The sequence below is a fragment of the Pagrus pagrus genome (genome assembly GCF_965226575.1).
Source record: "Pagrus pagrus genome assembly, chromosome: 24".
NCBI lineage: Eukaryota > Metazoa > Chordata > Actinopteri > Spariformes > Sparidae > Pagrus > Pagrus pagrus.
The window spans coordinates 19,526,412-19,540,828 of NC_140206.1; the positions used below are offsets into that span (position 1 = coordinate 19,526,412).

The following is a 14,417-nucleotide window of genomic DNA, read 5'->3' on the forward strand; positions in this document are numbered from 1 at the left end:
CTGAACTAGCTACTAATGTTACAGCTCAGCTGATGAGGACACCATTAATGTTTACATACTGCGCTGTCACAAGAATGAACCATGTTTCCCTCTGCTCTGTAGAATGAAAAAAATATTCTATGCACAACTGAACACAGCAAGTTCTGTGGATTATCTTGCATAACTGCGTAATGAATTTTGAAAAGAGACGTTGCTGTTTTTCAAATGGATTTTTTGGAGTGTTGAGCACCACAACTTGAATGCCATCTAGTTCCATTATATTTGTGAAAAAGTAGACATCTTAACAGCTGATATCTCCAGAACTCAGCAACTCCAACTAAAACAATCTAGATGGATAAATAGCACTACAGGTAAGAGGAAACATATGTTGATGAAGGTTCTCAGTCATCCAGGTCATGGTAATACAGCACTTAGAAAGAGGAAATGTCTGAACTGCCTCTTTAATGTTAATGGAACATTTCTACACAGACCAAACTGCACATTAGAAGTGGAATCAGCAAATAGTAAAATGTTAAATAAAAATAAAATAAAAAACGTAAAAAAAAAACTGTGTATCCTGTTTATAGAGCAATCCAGCTGTTCTCTATCTGTGAACCATGAGTCATTAAATTAACAATTTTGTACCACTGTCACTGTCACCCACAGGGGCTGCTTTGTGGGTGATGAGGGGCTTCTGCACTGCAATATTGTCAACTCAACCATTAGCAGAACAGAACTTACTTTATATTTTGAGCTAACTGTACTGTATGTGATACTTTGATACTTTTAACTTTCTGTTATAGTTCAGAATATACACAATATACAATTGTATACAATTATATACAATTAACTGAATTACACTGTTGACTAGTGCACTCTCTACAAGAGAAAACAGGTTCAGAAAGACAAAAAGATGCAGGATGGTGTTCTTTTACTCACATGTGGTGCAGTGAGGAGAGGTGAAGAAGAGATGGCTGAGGAGGAGGAGGAAGAAGAAGAGGAGGAGGAAGAGGAGGAGGCACGACCTCCTGGTCTCTGTTGTGGTTGAGGGGAAGATGGTGGCAGAGGGAGGTGTGGGGAGGAGGGAGGGAGGGAGCCATCACTGTCGCCATGATTACTGCTGGGAGGGGTGGGCGGGAGCTGAAGAGCATCATCTAAAGGAGATGAGGGTGTTGAATGAGTACTTCTACCTTAAACCATTCTCCTTTTCTTTGTTAACTAAACCAGCTTGTTACACATAATTGTCTGTTGGTGTTGTTCTGTAACATGTGGGTGTGTGCGTGTGGTGTGCGTACCACTGCGCAGGCCGAGGTACTGTCCAATCTCCCTGGGTTCATCTTTTATGGCTACTGGCTTCACATCGTCTTCACTGCACTCCTACACAAAAACATAAACAACAGTAATAGTGATGAACATTGCTTTTAATCTAACACAACATGTAGTGTTCGGTTCTGGATACTAACCGTGTGTCTCCATGGCGATCCTCTGTGTGGGGGTGCAGGGCTTAATATGAGAGATGGGCCTTCCAGAGGCTGAGGATCTAACCGTTGACCCACATCAGGCTCCTCCTGTTTCACCAAGATGGCTGAAAGGTCCTGACTGAAGTTCCATTCAAATTCTATGGAAAGATCAAATACCATAAAATCAACATCAAATCAACAGATACATTTACAAATAGATTTTGGACATAATATTGATACAGCAATATAATCACTTCCTCTTGCCATACGATTATTGATACACTTGCCTCAAATATTGATAATTTTAGGTGAGCTCTCTAAACAGATTCCCACAGCAGTTTGACTTATCGGAGTCACTACTTAATGACTCCTTCCTAACTGTTCTGCTTTCTGGTGCTTTCTGGCAGTTTGGCCTTTTGCTACTTTATGGCTTCTGTACATTGGAATGATGGCACAAGTTGACATTGACAAGCTGCATTCAGTGTGTCTGATAAAGAGGTTTGTGAAAAGTTTTGTGAAAACTAAAAACTTTTGTGAAACTAAAACTAAAAACAAACTAAAAACAAACTCTACTTAACTGTAAGACTGCAAAGATTAGCAGATAAATCAATTTATTGATCAAAAGAAAATTAATTGCCAATAATTTTGATAATCAATTAATCATTTCAGTCATTTGCTGGTTCCAGCTTCTTAAATGTGTTTCGCTGGTTTTTTTTTGTCATTGATGAGAGTAAATGAAGAGTCTTTGGGTTTTGGACTGTTGGACAAAATTTGAAGACTTCACTTTTGGCTGTGATGAACATTTTCCTAATTGTTTTGATATTTTACTTACTAAGCAATTATTTGATTAATTGAGAAAATAACTGGCACGCTTATCAATAATTAGTCATTGGGCTGTTACTAACTGTAACTAATAATTTAGTGGATAGGAGTTTGGATGGTGAAAAACATGGAATCCATCTGGTAATTGTTGCATATTTGACGCAATTTGACAAAACAAGCCAAAGGCAAGGTCCCCTCACTGGCTGTTTCTGCAGCTTCAACTGCATCACACGCATATTCTGATGAATCTGTATGATATGGTTGAAAACCTTGTAAACAGGGCTTAAGTTGAGATTGTTTGTCAAACTACTATTTCCAAGGTCAGGAATAAACATATAAATGAAACTGGTTTCAAAAAATATATAATGTATTCTTGGTATTATATAAACCTCAATTCCAGCCAAAACAGCTCCTTACCCTGTTCAGAAAGCAGAATGAACCTCAATGTTCTGAGTTACTTAAGTAAATCTAACTATATTTCTCTTCAGGGAGGCTTTGCTGTAGGTCTTCCAATGGGAAATTTTAAGTATCTTATAAATCACACTTCCAAAGAGCTTCCCCAAACATTTGAGTACTTCCTGACAAAGCTGCTCATTATAGACTGCTGGACGACGTCACTCTGGCAACTGTGGTGCATAATTTGTCTCACCGAGTGTGTATCTAACCTGAAATAAAAGACGGGCTGAACCAGCAACTTGTCTTCAGTATCCTTCATGAGAACAGAAACGAAAGATAATGCCTGTAGAAAATATGCATAATCGGGTGGCCCAACCATAAGGTAGGAGAGTACAATTTTAAAGGAGGTTCACCAAAACCCAATTGGAAGATATTTCTAGGAGCATCTCACAGGCATTCCATTGTTTAGTCTACTGTGAGTACAGTGCCACTGCAGGGCTGCAGGAAAGCACTTATGGAATATTTGGTGTCTTATGGGCAAGATGATGAAGAGGTTTTGGTCCTCCCCGCCAGCACCAGCCAACCTCCTCAAATAACCTCTGGTAAACCAAAACTTACAGGGATTGACAGGGATTTATGGTGGGGCAAACAACATCACATATCATCAGTGACAATAAACGAGAAGCAAAGAGTCCATCAATAAGTGTAGTCAGGTGACAGTGTCTGCAATGGCTCCAACATAATTCTATGGAAATCCTATTTTTACACCATTACACCATATTTACTTATTGTTCTCAAAAAGTTAAGAATGGATTCATGAAAAACTTAAAACTCAGGAATGTTTCACACCAGCCAACCAGAAGTTTAACTTCAGGAATTCAGGAATTACCAGAATTTGAAGGTAGCTTCAAAACAAAGGACACAGCATGACTGCTTACTGCTTTTAGCAATTAGCTCAGTTAGCTGTGGAGCTGGGTAACTTTATTGTTCATTCAGCAAAAGCAATCTTCTGCCACAGGTAGAAGCCAAGGCTTAAGTAATTTGGAATTCCGCAGCAGCTGGACCAGGTCTGGACCCGGTGATTGAAGTTCATGCAGATGTAACCTACTGCCCAGTGTATGTGAAGATGTGGGAATACCCCGATGAGACCCGTGTCTCGACCTCGCACCTGAGTGATGGAAGGTTTGTGGCATTTGGCCCTCGGCTACCCTCAGCTGTGAAAGTCTACTGCCAAAGCCGCCACCCAGACAGGTTGTGTGTGCTGGTTTTGGGAAGAGGCAACGGGCGACATCATCGAGCAAGGTCCCTCAACGCCCATCAGCGAGTCTGTGACTACCAACACCTTGGCGTCACTCCAATTCACGGCAACACCGCCACCTGACCCCACTGCTAAGCTGCAGGAAGGTTCACTGCTGATCGATCATGACGCCGGAGGAGCTGTAACAGAGAGCCAACTCAACTCCATGACCACTGCAATAGAGGTGCAGCTAGACTACGCAGGGATGGAGACAACCAATGCTCCAGCAGTGCCCACTTCTAGAGAACACACTCCCTGCTTGGACGAGCTGATAATCATCGACGAATGGGACACTGCCCTTCTAGGGCCTCTGGCTCGCCAATATCATCAGACGACAACGTGTCTTCTAGCTCAGAAAGAGGGGACAAGGTTTGCCTTGTGCTCAAGCAGTGAGCCACAAGAACTCCCACCAGCAGTGCCTGATCTCAAGAAGGGGGTATCAGAAAAGACCAAAGTGACCAAGTGCTCAGATCATTTAGAAGAGAGCCACGTTAACAGGCATGGCTGGTGGCCGTATCTGATTCAAGGGCTATTCAAGTCAGGTGCCAAGCCAGAGATAGCAGGGTAGACATTCGGACGTAGGCCGTGAGAAGATAGGCAAGTCTCCTCGCTACCAGCTTAAGCAGTCCCTATTTAAATCCATATTAAAGTAACACCCTGTAGGTTCAGGGGCCTAACCCTTTTTATAACGGAAAGCTGGTCCAGTACCTCCTGAACAGTGGTAAACTCGGGATCTAACACTAGCATAGTGCTGTCACGATACCAACATTTTGGTATCGGTACCGGTACCAACATGTATTTCGATACTTTTCGATACTTTTTCAAATAAAAAGAGAACGAGACACAGCACGACCGCGCTTGGGAGTGCACGCACACAGCTGTGACGTCACCATGGAAAATGAGACTTTGGGGTGGCTTTTCTGGCCTTTAGAAAACTTTTGGACGGTTTAAAAGTCCATGACTTAAAAATAGGGAATACAAAGATTAGCAATTAACAGTGGTTACAGCTGGAGGTGTCCTGAGAACAGTTTTACAAGCTTCTCTTTTACTATTACGGTTTATGGGAAAAATGCTTTCTGGGCCCCATGGGATTTTTTGTTGCAATGCCACGAGTGGCCACTGGAAAAAAACGGCGTGCCTGCTGAGAGGCTTCGTCATATCCAGGTTATATTATAGATCCATGTCATCTCTCCCTCTCTCTCTCTCTCTCCCTCTCCAACGTCTCTGCTCTCTCCAAGCTTTCCTCCTGCTCCGTTTGTTGCTCCAGTCCACACTGCTAGCTCACTTGCTAGCTGTTTCCTCCGGCTTGCTTGCTTTTTCTTTTTTTCTCCCCAAACTCCGGCTTGCTCCTCTTCCTCTCAGCTGTAGTTACAACGTGGTAACGAGGTCGCCGCGCTGTTGCGGGCGCTGCCGGCGGCGCTGCAAGTACCGGTCCCATCCAAATGCAATATAGAACCGTTTTAAATGCCTCAGTACCCCGGTACCAAATTAGTACCGGTATACCGAACAACCCTACACTAGCAAGATTCAAAATCATTAACAGTGTATATGGCTGACAAATACATTTAATGTATTAGATTAAGTGCAAAACGTTTTCCCTGACTGCTAAAAGATTACCGTGACACTTATCAGTCCCATATTCACTGCTTCCTCTAATATTTAATTTGTCACTTATGTCACTGATCAGCATGGTTAAGGAAAACCACTGATGACAAATTAAAAGAGATGAAAGGTAGCATCTAAATTCAGTTTTGGGATGGATCGGCAATCTACCTATTCCCCACATCCTCTGTATAAGCGCAACCCTCAGAAGCCTCTTCTAATGAGGCCTGCTGCTAGCCTAAGCCTCGTTAAGCCTCCTGCCCTTGTTAAACCAGGGCTTGATTGGAAGCCCTCCACCACCATTTTTAATGAATGCCAGAAGCTGTCAGCTGTTAGCTTTTGCACATGAAAGTTTCCCCATAACTTTTCTGGTAGTTTCAGTAAAGACAGAGTGATATAACTTTTGCTGGTGTTGGAGGGAAGTTTGATTTAAAACATAATAATTTCTTGTTATATTCTGCATTCATTCATTCATTCTGCACCAATCGTGTTCTTTTCTCCTTGTATTACCAGAACTGATGTTCATAAAAATAGTGGTATGAGGTGATTAAATGATTTAATGATTAATCAACACCAACGCTTTACAGGACAGCAACAAAGTTCTTGTGTCATCCTTCTGCGTGTTGCATTCAACATACAGACTATTAAGTATGTTCAGGGTTTAACATCATTTTAGACATATCATTTCGTATTTTGTCCAGTATAATATAAATGTAAAAGATGCTGTGGATATAGTAAAACCGGATCCTCTCCTTAACTGCTTTATAGAATCTCTTTGGATGCTATTAATCAAAAGAGGGTCTGCCTGTGTGGCTTGTAAACCCAGGTCATAAATCCTATGATAGAGCAATGGCTAACGACCAAAAGTGCTTTTAACGGAGTAGAGGTGGTGATTGTGTTTGATCTCAGTGGGACAGCAAGACTATAAATGCAATAGATGGAGCCACACAGTAGGAGGTGCAGTAAAACACACAGCTTCATCTGAGTAAGAGCAACAAGAATTGCTGCTGACCACAAGCTGAGAGAGAAAGAGAGAGGGTGACTGAGAAAAAGAAAAGGTGACAGGAAATTGAAAAACTAACAAACAAATTACTAAAGATGACCTCCGTACTCTCTGCAATTATGAAATGTTTTGTTTTGTTTTGTTTTAACATTTTTATTATTATACAACACAAAATAGACACAATACAACCACAAACAACCACAGTAAAATAAATCAGACAACAAGACATGACAAGGCACAACAAACCAGACAAGACAAAAATACATACATATATACTCAAATTAAAAACACAAAAGGGAGGGCGGGTGGGGGTAGGGGGCAATACAATACCATTGCAATTCAATTGTTCATTTCATAATCATGTTCATTTCTTGATCATTTTCAAGTTAATTTACATGGAAACAAGGTGACAATTTGACTTACAGGGCTGCACAGCAAGAGTCCTCCACCATCTCAAATTTGGAACTCTGCGATAATTCCCAGAACTTGATCCCAATTTTTCCCAAAATTATGCGCGGAATCATTCATCAAATCAGCCATTCGCTCCAGTCCAAGAAGATCAAAAAATTCAAATAACCATGTTTCTTTTGAAAAGCAATTTGTCTTGCGTGTCTTCCAATTCATCAAAATCATTCTTTTAGCAACCAAAAAGCCTAGGCCTGCTATTTTCCTATCTCTCTTTGACCTGAATTGTGCAGCCCTGTATCCCAACAAACAAATGAGAGGACAAGGAGAGAGTTCTATCTTCAGCATAAGTAACACTGAGTGGACCACATCCTCCCAGAAGGATTTAACTGCAGGACAGTGCCACAACATGTGGATCAGAGTTCCTATTTGACCACACCCATGCCAACAGAGGTCAGAGGAGCTGGGGTCTATTTTTTTCATTCTTGCTGGTGTGATATATGCTCTATAATGAATTTTCATTTGTATAACTCTAAATCTGACATTTGGAAATGGCTGCAGGGTCCCTCCATATTCTTTCCCACTCTGTTGAATTTAATGAGACCCCTAGATCCTGTTCCCACTGTAACTGAGTGTGGGCGTTAGGATTTGAGGCGGAGCATATTAGCAGTTTATATAGGCCCGAAACTGTGCCTCTGTGTGATGATAAAACTTTTAATTTACTATCTATTTCAACATTGTACTCCAAATATTCTCTTGGGAATTTTGACAATATTGATGTTAATTGTGCATATTTTAAGAAAGCATTGGCATTTAGACTATACCTCTTTCTGAGCTCCTCAAAAGACAAAATCATCCCATTTTCTACAATTTGTGAGATTACATTAATGTTGTGATGCTGCCATGTAACGTCTGACAATGGATCCCCTCCCCAATTTTTTATGAACCTTTTTAATAATATCACAAGACAGGCTGATAATACAATTGTCTATTTTTGGTAGAGCAGGATGGTACCACAGTGATGACAATGAAAATAATTTGTTCTTGTCCCTTATAATGCGTTCTTCCAACCACTCCCAACTACCTTGGATTCTGTTATGTTGATATCCCCACATTAAAGGGAATCTGGCATTAAATGCTAAATAATACAGATACACACCCAAGCCCCACTTATCTCTTGGCAATGATAATTTTGTCATATTCATTCTGGGCTTCTTTCCTTTCCACAAGAAATTGGAAAACTATTTATTTATATTATCAAACCAAGGTTTAGATATATGTAAAGGAATGGAAGAAATTAAAAAGATTAATCTTGGCAGAATGTTCATCTTGAGCACCTCTGATCTGCCCCATAAGGACAAAGGCAGGTTAGACCACCTTTTAAGGTCTTCCTTTATGGAATTTACCAGAGGTTGAGCATTTAATTCAAAAATTTTACTGATAGGTGTGCTGATCTTAATGCCCAAATATTTCATCCCCTCTCTTTTCCATATAAACGGAGCGGGTCCCAGATCTGTAATGTATGTACACTGATTTAAGGGTATGGTTTCACTTTTGCTCCAATTTATTTTAGAGCCTGACAGACTGCCAAATGTTTTTATAATTTCCAATACTTTTGGGATTGAGCATGATGGCTTTGACAAAGTCAACAAAATGTCATCTGCATACATATTAAGTTTGAAATCATAATCCCCAATTGAAACACCTGTAATATTTCTTTCCATCTTTATTGTACAAGCAAGAGGCTCTAATGCCAAGATAAATAGTAGTGGAGATAGAGGACAGCCTTGTCTTGTAGAACGATAAAGTTGAAATGGCGCTGAAATTATAATATTGCTCTTAACTGCTGACACGGGTTCATGATACAAAGCTCTGATCCACTGTAAGCATCTTGGACCAAAACCATATCTGGACAAAGTGTAAAACAAGTACTGCCATTCAATGCGGTCAAATGCTTTATCCTCATCCAGTGATACTGCTATCACTGGATGTGGGAGAGAGCTGGCAACTTGCATGATTTGCATGAGTCTCCTCATATTATTAGATAATAATCGCCCTGGGATAAAACCAACCTGATCCAGGTGGATTAAGGTGGACACAGTTTTTTCTAATCTTTTTGCTAATATCTTTGCAAACAATTTATAGTCATTGTTAAGTAATCTTAAAGGTCTGTAGTTGTTTACATCTAGGTGGTCTTTCCCAGGTTTTGGCAAGAGTGATATAATAGCTGTCCGCATTGATTGTGGCATAAATTGTTTCTGAATAATGTCATTATATAAAATCACTAACAGTGGTGTGATCTCTTTTGAAAAACATTTTAAAAATTCAGTGGTGTAACCATCTCCTCCAGGTGCCTTACCATTTGACAAACATTTAATATTATTAAAAATTTCAACCGCTGAAATTGGGGCATCAAGTGATTGTTTTTGCTGTTCATCCAATTTTGGCAAGGGTAGATTTGCAAAGTAAAGATCTAGCTCTTGCTGTGTTACTTTACATTCAGATTTGTACAGTGATGAGAGAAATCTTTTAAACGTGTCATTGATAATATCATGGTCCCTTAAAATCTCACCACTGTCATTTCTTAGAGCGGAGATTGAGTGCTTTTGTTCAAGTTTTTTTAATTGGTATGAAAGCATTTTCCCTGCCTTCTCACCATTTTCATGGAGTTTCCTTCTCAGTTTGTATAGTGTAAAAGCAGACTCCTCATTCAATAATGCTCGTATCTCTGCCCTTGCACAAAGCATTGCTTGTTTCAGAGTATTGTCACTCGGGTCTGCCATATGCTTCAACTCAAGCTCTTTAAGTCTGGATAATAATTTCTCTTTCTTTTGTAGCTTCTCTTTCTTCTTATATGATGAAAAACTAATAATCCAACCCCTACATGTTGCCTTATAGGCCTCCCAGACTGTCTGAATGGAAATGTCAGGGGTTATATTTAATTCAATGAATTCTTTTGTATTCTGGTGTATTAGTTTAACAAAATTGTCATCTAATAACATTGAATTATTAAAGCTCCATCTTTTAGATTTGGGTTTAGATTTAGGAGACGGATAAAAATGTAATGAAACCGGGGCATGATCCGATATCACAATACTGTGAATAGTGGAATCAACAACAGAGTCTAGTAAATTATTTGACAGCAAAAGATAATCAATTCTGGAATAAGAGTTATGTGCCCTTGAATAAAATGTGTACTCTCTTGATTGACTGTTAATCAGACGCCATACATCAGTTAATGATTGTGTATCTAGTAGCTCATTGAAGGCTCTTGAGAGAGACTTATCTGCTGGTAAAGGGTGACCAGAACGGTCTATTAAGGCATCATTTACTAAATTAAAATCACCACCCACCAATAATGGTGTGTTCTGGAACTGTGCTAGCGGTATGTTTAATAAAGAAACAAAATTGCCTTGCGCCACATTCGGGGCATATAGATTAACTAAGGTTATTTTATTATTCTGCAGTTCACCTGAGACTATCACCCATCGTCCCTCTTTGTCAGAGATCACATCCAAGGCTGTAAATAAAATCCTCTTTGAGATTAGTATACAAACTCCTCTGGAAGCTTTAGTGGCAGAAGAGAAAAATATTTGTCCTACCCATCGCTGTTTTAGTTTCATTGTCTCTTCTTTTGTTAGGTGTGTTTCTTGTAACATCGCTATATCACATTGAAGAGAATTTAAATGAGATGGAACTTTGAACCTTTTGATAGGATTCTGAATTCCGTTTATATTCCATGTGATAACTTTAATTATCCTTGATGTCATTAAACATAATTAGGTTTTTTTAAAAACAAAAAATATTTTGCAGAGGGCTGTACTGAGACAGGGAAAGGGGGAGAGTAAACAAACAAAAATACAACATTATACACAACATAAAACACACAAACCAACCCACAATAAAGCAGATTACATTTAGTATCAATAAGATGAAAAGAAAAGTCCATCTCCAATCCGTGATAGTCGGGCGTAGATGTAGACAACGCTTAATACTGATACTGATATTTCCCCAATATAAAGAAAAGAAACATTCAAATCTAAGTCGAGATGGCCAACAATATTTCTTACTTTAATTTTCCAATGACAATTGGCCTACTCAAGCCACAAAATATATAACTAAGTTCTTATATCCTATTGTCTATAAAGAGAAGAAAAAAAAAAAAAAGTCCGTGTCAGAAACTCACTGTATGAGGACGTCACGGACCGATGTCAGGTTCGCTGGTCCAGTGGATCTGCTGCAGCCTCTTCTCCAGCTCTGACCGTGCTGCCTCAGGCATGTTGTAAATCAACTTCTCTCCATCAATAGTCACCACTAGCCGGGCAGGATGAAGTATCCCGAATCTTAACTTCTGCCTTTTGAGTTCTTGGATTATATCGTTGTATTCTCCGCGTTGTTTCCTCACTGCAGCTGTCAGATCCTGTCGAATATAAAAAGGTCGATCTTCCCAGAAGAAAGTATTTTTCTTTATTGCTGCAGCCATTATCTTCTGTTTATCTCCCCATCTTAGCAGCCGTACTATAATGTTGCGTGGTGGATCCTCAGGGTTAGACCGTGGGCGCAGCGCTCTGTGGGTCTGATCCACCTCAGGCACTGGGTCACTCTCACCCTCATCCAGAATATAACGAAATATGCGGACCAGCAGCCCAGTCAGATCCCTGGCCTCCATGCCTTCTTTGATGCCTATCATCATGATATTAATCCTTCCGCTGCGCGACTCAAGATCCTCCAGCCGATCACACAGGAATGTCACTTTTTTGGAGAGTTCATGCGCCACAGATTTCTCTTTTCCCAGGTAATTTTCCAGGGTGCTTATGCGTTTTTCTGCATTTGCGACCCTGTGCTGCACAGCTTTAAAATCTTTTGATAATGTTCGAATAGAGGAGCATATCTCATCAAGTTTTCATTGATTCTTGATTACTTTGAAATGAGCTGAACAAACTTTTCGCCCACACTGGAGCCTCCTCACCTGCGTCGGCGTCATGCACGCTCTTCTTCCCTCCATTCATAGTGTTTCTTGCAGAGATTTGATCTTTAATTCTCTGTCTTGACACCCGCTCCTGAGTCATCCAGTTAACACAGATATTCCTCCTCTTTGTGTTATTTTGTAGCTTGTCTTTTCTTCTTTTTTAGGGGTTAGATTTGGTCTGGCGAGTCACCGCTCATACTAAGACGCCATGTTCACCTGTCCGTAGTCACGTGATCACCGTTTTCATCTCTCTGCAATTATGAAATGTTAATTAAACTGTGCTGTTGATGTCAGCACAATAGAAGTGCGGATAGCATTTGCGCTATCTGGGCTAGCATAGCATAGGCACCATCTCTGGGGGTCATTAGGTTCTATGCCCCCTGTTGCCCTTGTTTTAGCTAACTTCCTGTCTGTTTTGCAGTTAGATCCCCTCCCTCCTCTCTACATCACCTTGGGTTGAGTACCACTCACATTTGAACTGATACCAGTTTGTTAGCCCTAAATAAATACCTGTAAAAATATTCAGTGACCCAGATCAAATCCACTAAATTTGACTAGTAATTGGCATCCAGTGATTCACATACCATCTTATTATTCTACAGTAACACATAATAATAACCATCATCAATAAATAGTAAATTCATAGTGAACACATTTTCAGGTAATAGTTATTTAACTGCTTACAATGCTTTATAAAGTATTAAATAATTATTTATTGCAAAGTTGCAATGTTTATAATACTTTGAAAATGGTTATTAATACTGAGTAGTTCATCTATAAAGTTGCAACTGATGTTTGGAAACTTTGACAATTGCTTAATAAATGGCTTATAAAGAATGGCATTGGCTATTACCAGTGAAATAACTTTTAACTAAAGTTTAATTAACTATAAATTGACCAATGATGTTTTTTATAAATAATTAACATCTCTACTTGGGAGGAGCTTAAATTGCCATCTATGTTGCTTTCCAAGAAAACTATGATCAACAAATTCCTTCATTCAGAACAAACCGACTTTCTGAAAGATCAACAACTTCTGACATCCCAGATGGTTGATTAACCTGACTCATGAAGACAAACAAGCAGCAGCTCTAATTGGGCTGATCTCATTGGATGCTGAAGGCGTGTGAAACTTCACAAAGTGCAGTGTCCAGGAGGACCTCTTAAGCCTGCACTATGCTTCCATGGATATTAAGGTTGAATAACTGAGATCCCAGTATTTATGTGCAACTCTTGCATCTACTGCCTTTTCCACATTAGTTTGTTAGCATATATATTTTTCCCGTCTCTAAATTTCATCAATGGTGTTACACAGCTTTTGCAGCTACACTACCTTGAAATGCAATTATATGGGGTGATACTTTATGACTGGATCAATTTCTTTCTCTTCTCTTCCCAAAATACTGTTCATGCCAAATGGCAGCTACACGGAGCAGCTCAATCAGACAGCATACTACCCAGATCAGAATGCAGAGCAGCATTCAACAGGTGGAGCATCGAGTGCAGAAGAACATTCCAGTGTTATACATAAAGTCCAGGGACGATGCTCTTAAAACCACAGCAACAACACTTCAAAATGCCACAATGCAAATGGACATGCAGTAAAACCCTTTTGTCATTCTCTATCCGGCATACTGTAAATGGTAAGAGATTTGCTGGAAAACGGAGGAGCACACCATTCTGTAGAGTTGGTACTGTATGTTTTTCATCAAATATACTTGAATTTTTGTACTATGAAAAAAATATTACAGAAAATCTCTCAAATATTAGTGTATAAAAAAATAATAATCAGATAAAATTTGCTTAATTTATTAATATTTTGTTTAAAATCAACTTCATTCAACCCTATTGGAGACATTCTGATGGCTAAAACCTCTACATATACCAGCCAAGCAGATTCACAGCGGTTCACCATACACACTGTATATCTGTTTTGTATCAATATGCAACTAGGCTTATCAAGCCAGAATCAAATAAAAATATAGTAGGGTTGTGAGATATGGCCTTATTTCAGGCTATATGTTGGTACAGCATAAATATCTCAATATTTTGAAATCTTCTCAAAAGCACTTCATAAATGCTAAAATCAAATATCACCATGGACCAAATACCTTGATATAGATATTGTGACATTATTGTTGGGATGACAATTGGTGCCTTGACAAAAAAGTAACTGACAATTAATCATCATTAATGTGTATATACGTAATGACAAAGTGAGTTAAAGTAAATATCAGTATATAAAGTCTGGTAAATTCAGCAAATTATTTTACGTATTTTACAGGATCTAACCATATCTAAAGTCTAAGACCATATATAGTCTCACATCATGATAATGATATAATATTGATATATTGCCTAGCCCTACAATACTGCTTGAAACTGAGTGAGCAGCACATATGCTATTATAAGAGAGGACACAATCTGCTTAAACCAATTTGAATAGAAAAGTCTGTAACGCCAGAGATGGCGGTTCTAAGACAT

At 39.3% G+C, this 14,417-nt stretch overlaps 1 protein-coding gene across 2 annotated transcripts in view; it reads right to left on the reverse strand.

The window, feature by feature from the left end:
* Positions 1 to 14,417, reverse strand: part of creb3l1 (cAMP responsive element binding protein 3-like 1) — a 72,034-nt gene that overhangs the window by 22,818 nt on the left and 34,799 nt on the right. For both annotated transcript variants that reach the window (XM_084347537.1, XM_084347536.1), the window contains exons 4-6: positions 1,443 to 1,597; positions 1,275 to 1,356; positions 919 to 1,133 (exon numbers count right to left, since the gene is read on the reverse strand). In XM_084347537.1, coding sequence (XP_084203663.1) covers positions 919 to 1,133; positions 1,275 to 1,356; positions 1,443 to 1,597 — 452 coding nt within the window. The remainder of the gene's footprint in view (positions 1 to 918; positions 1,134 to 1,274; positions 1,357 to 1,442; positions 1,598 to 14,417) is intronic.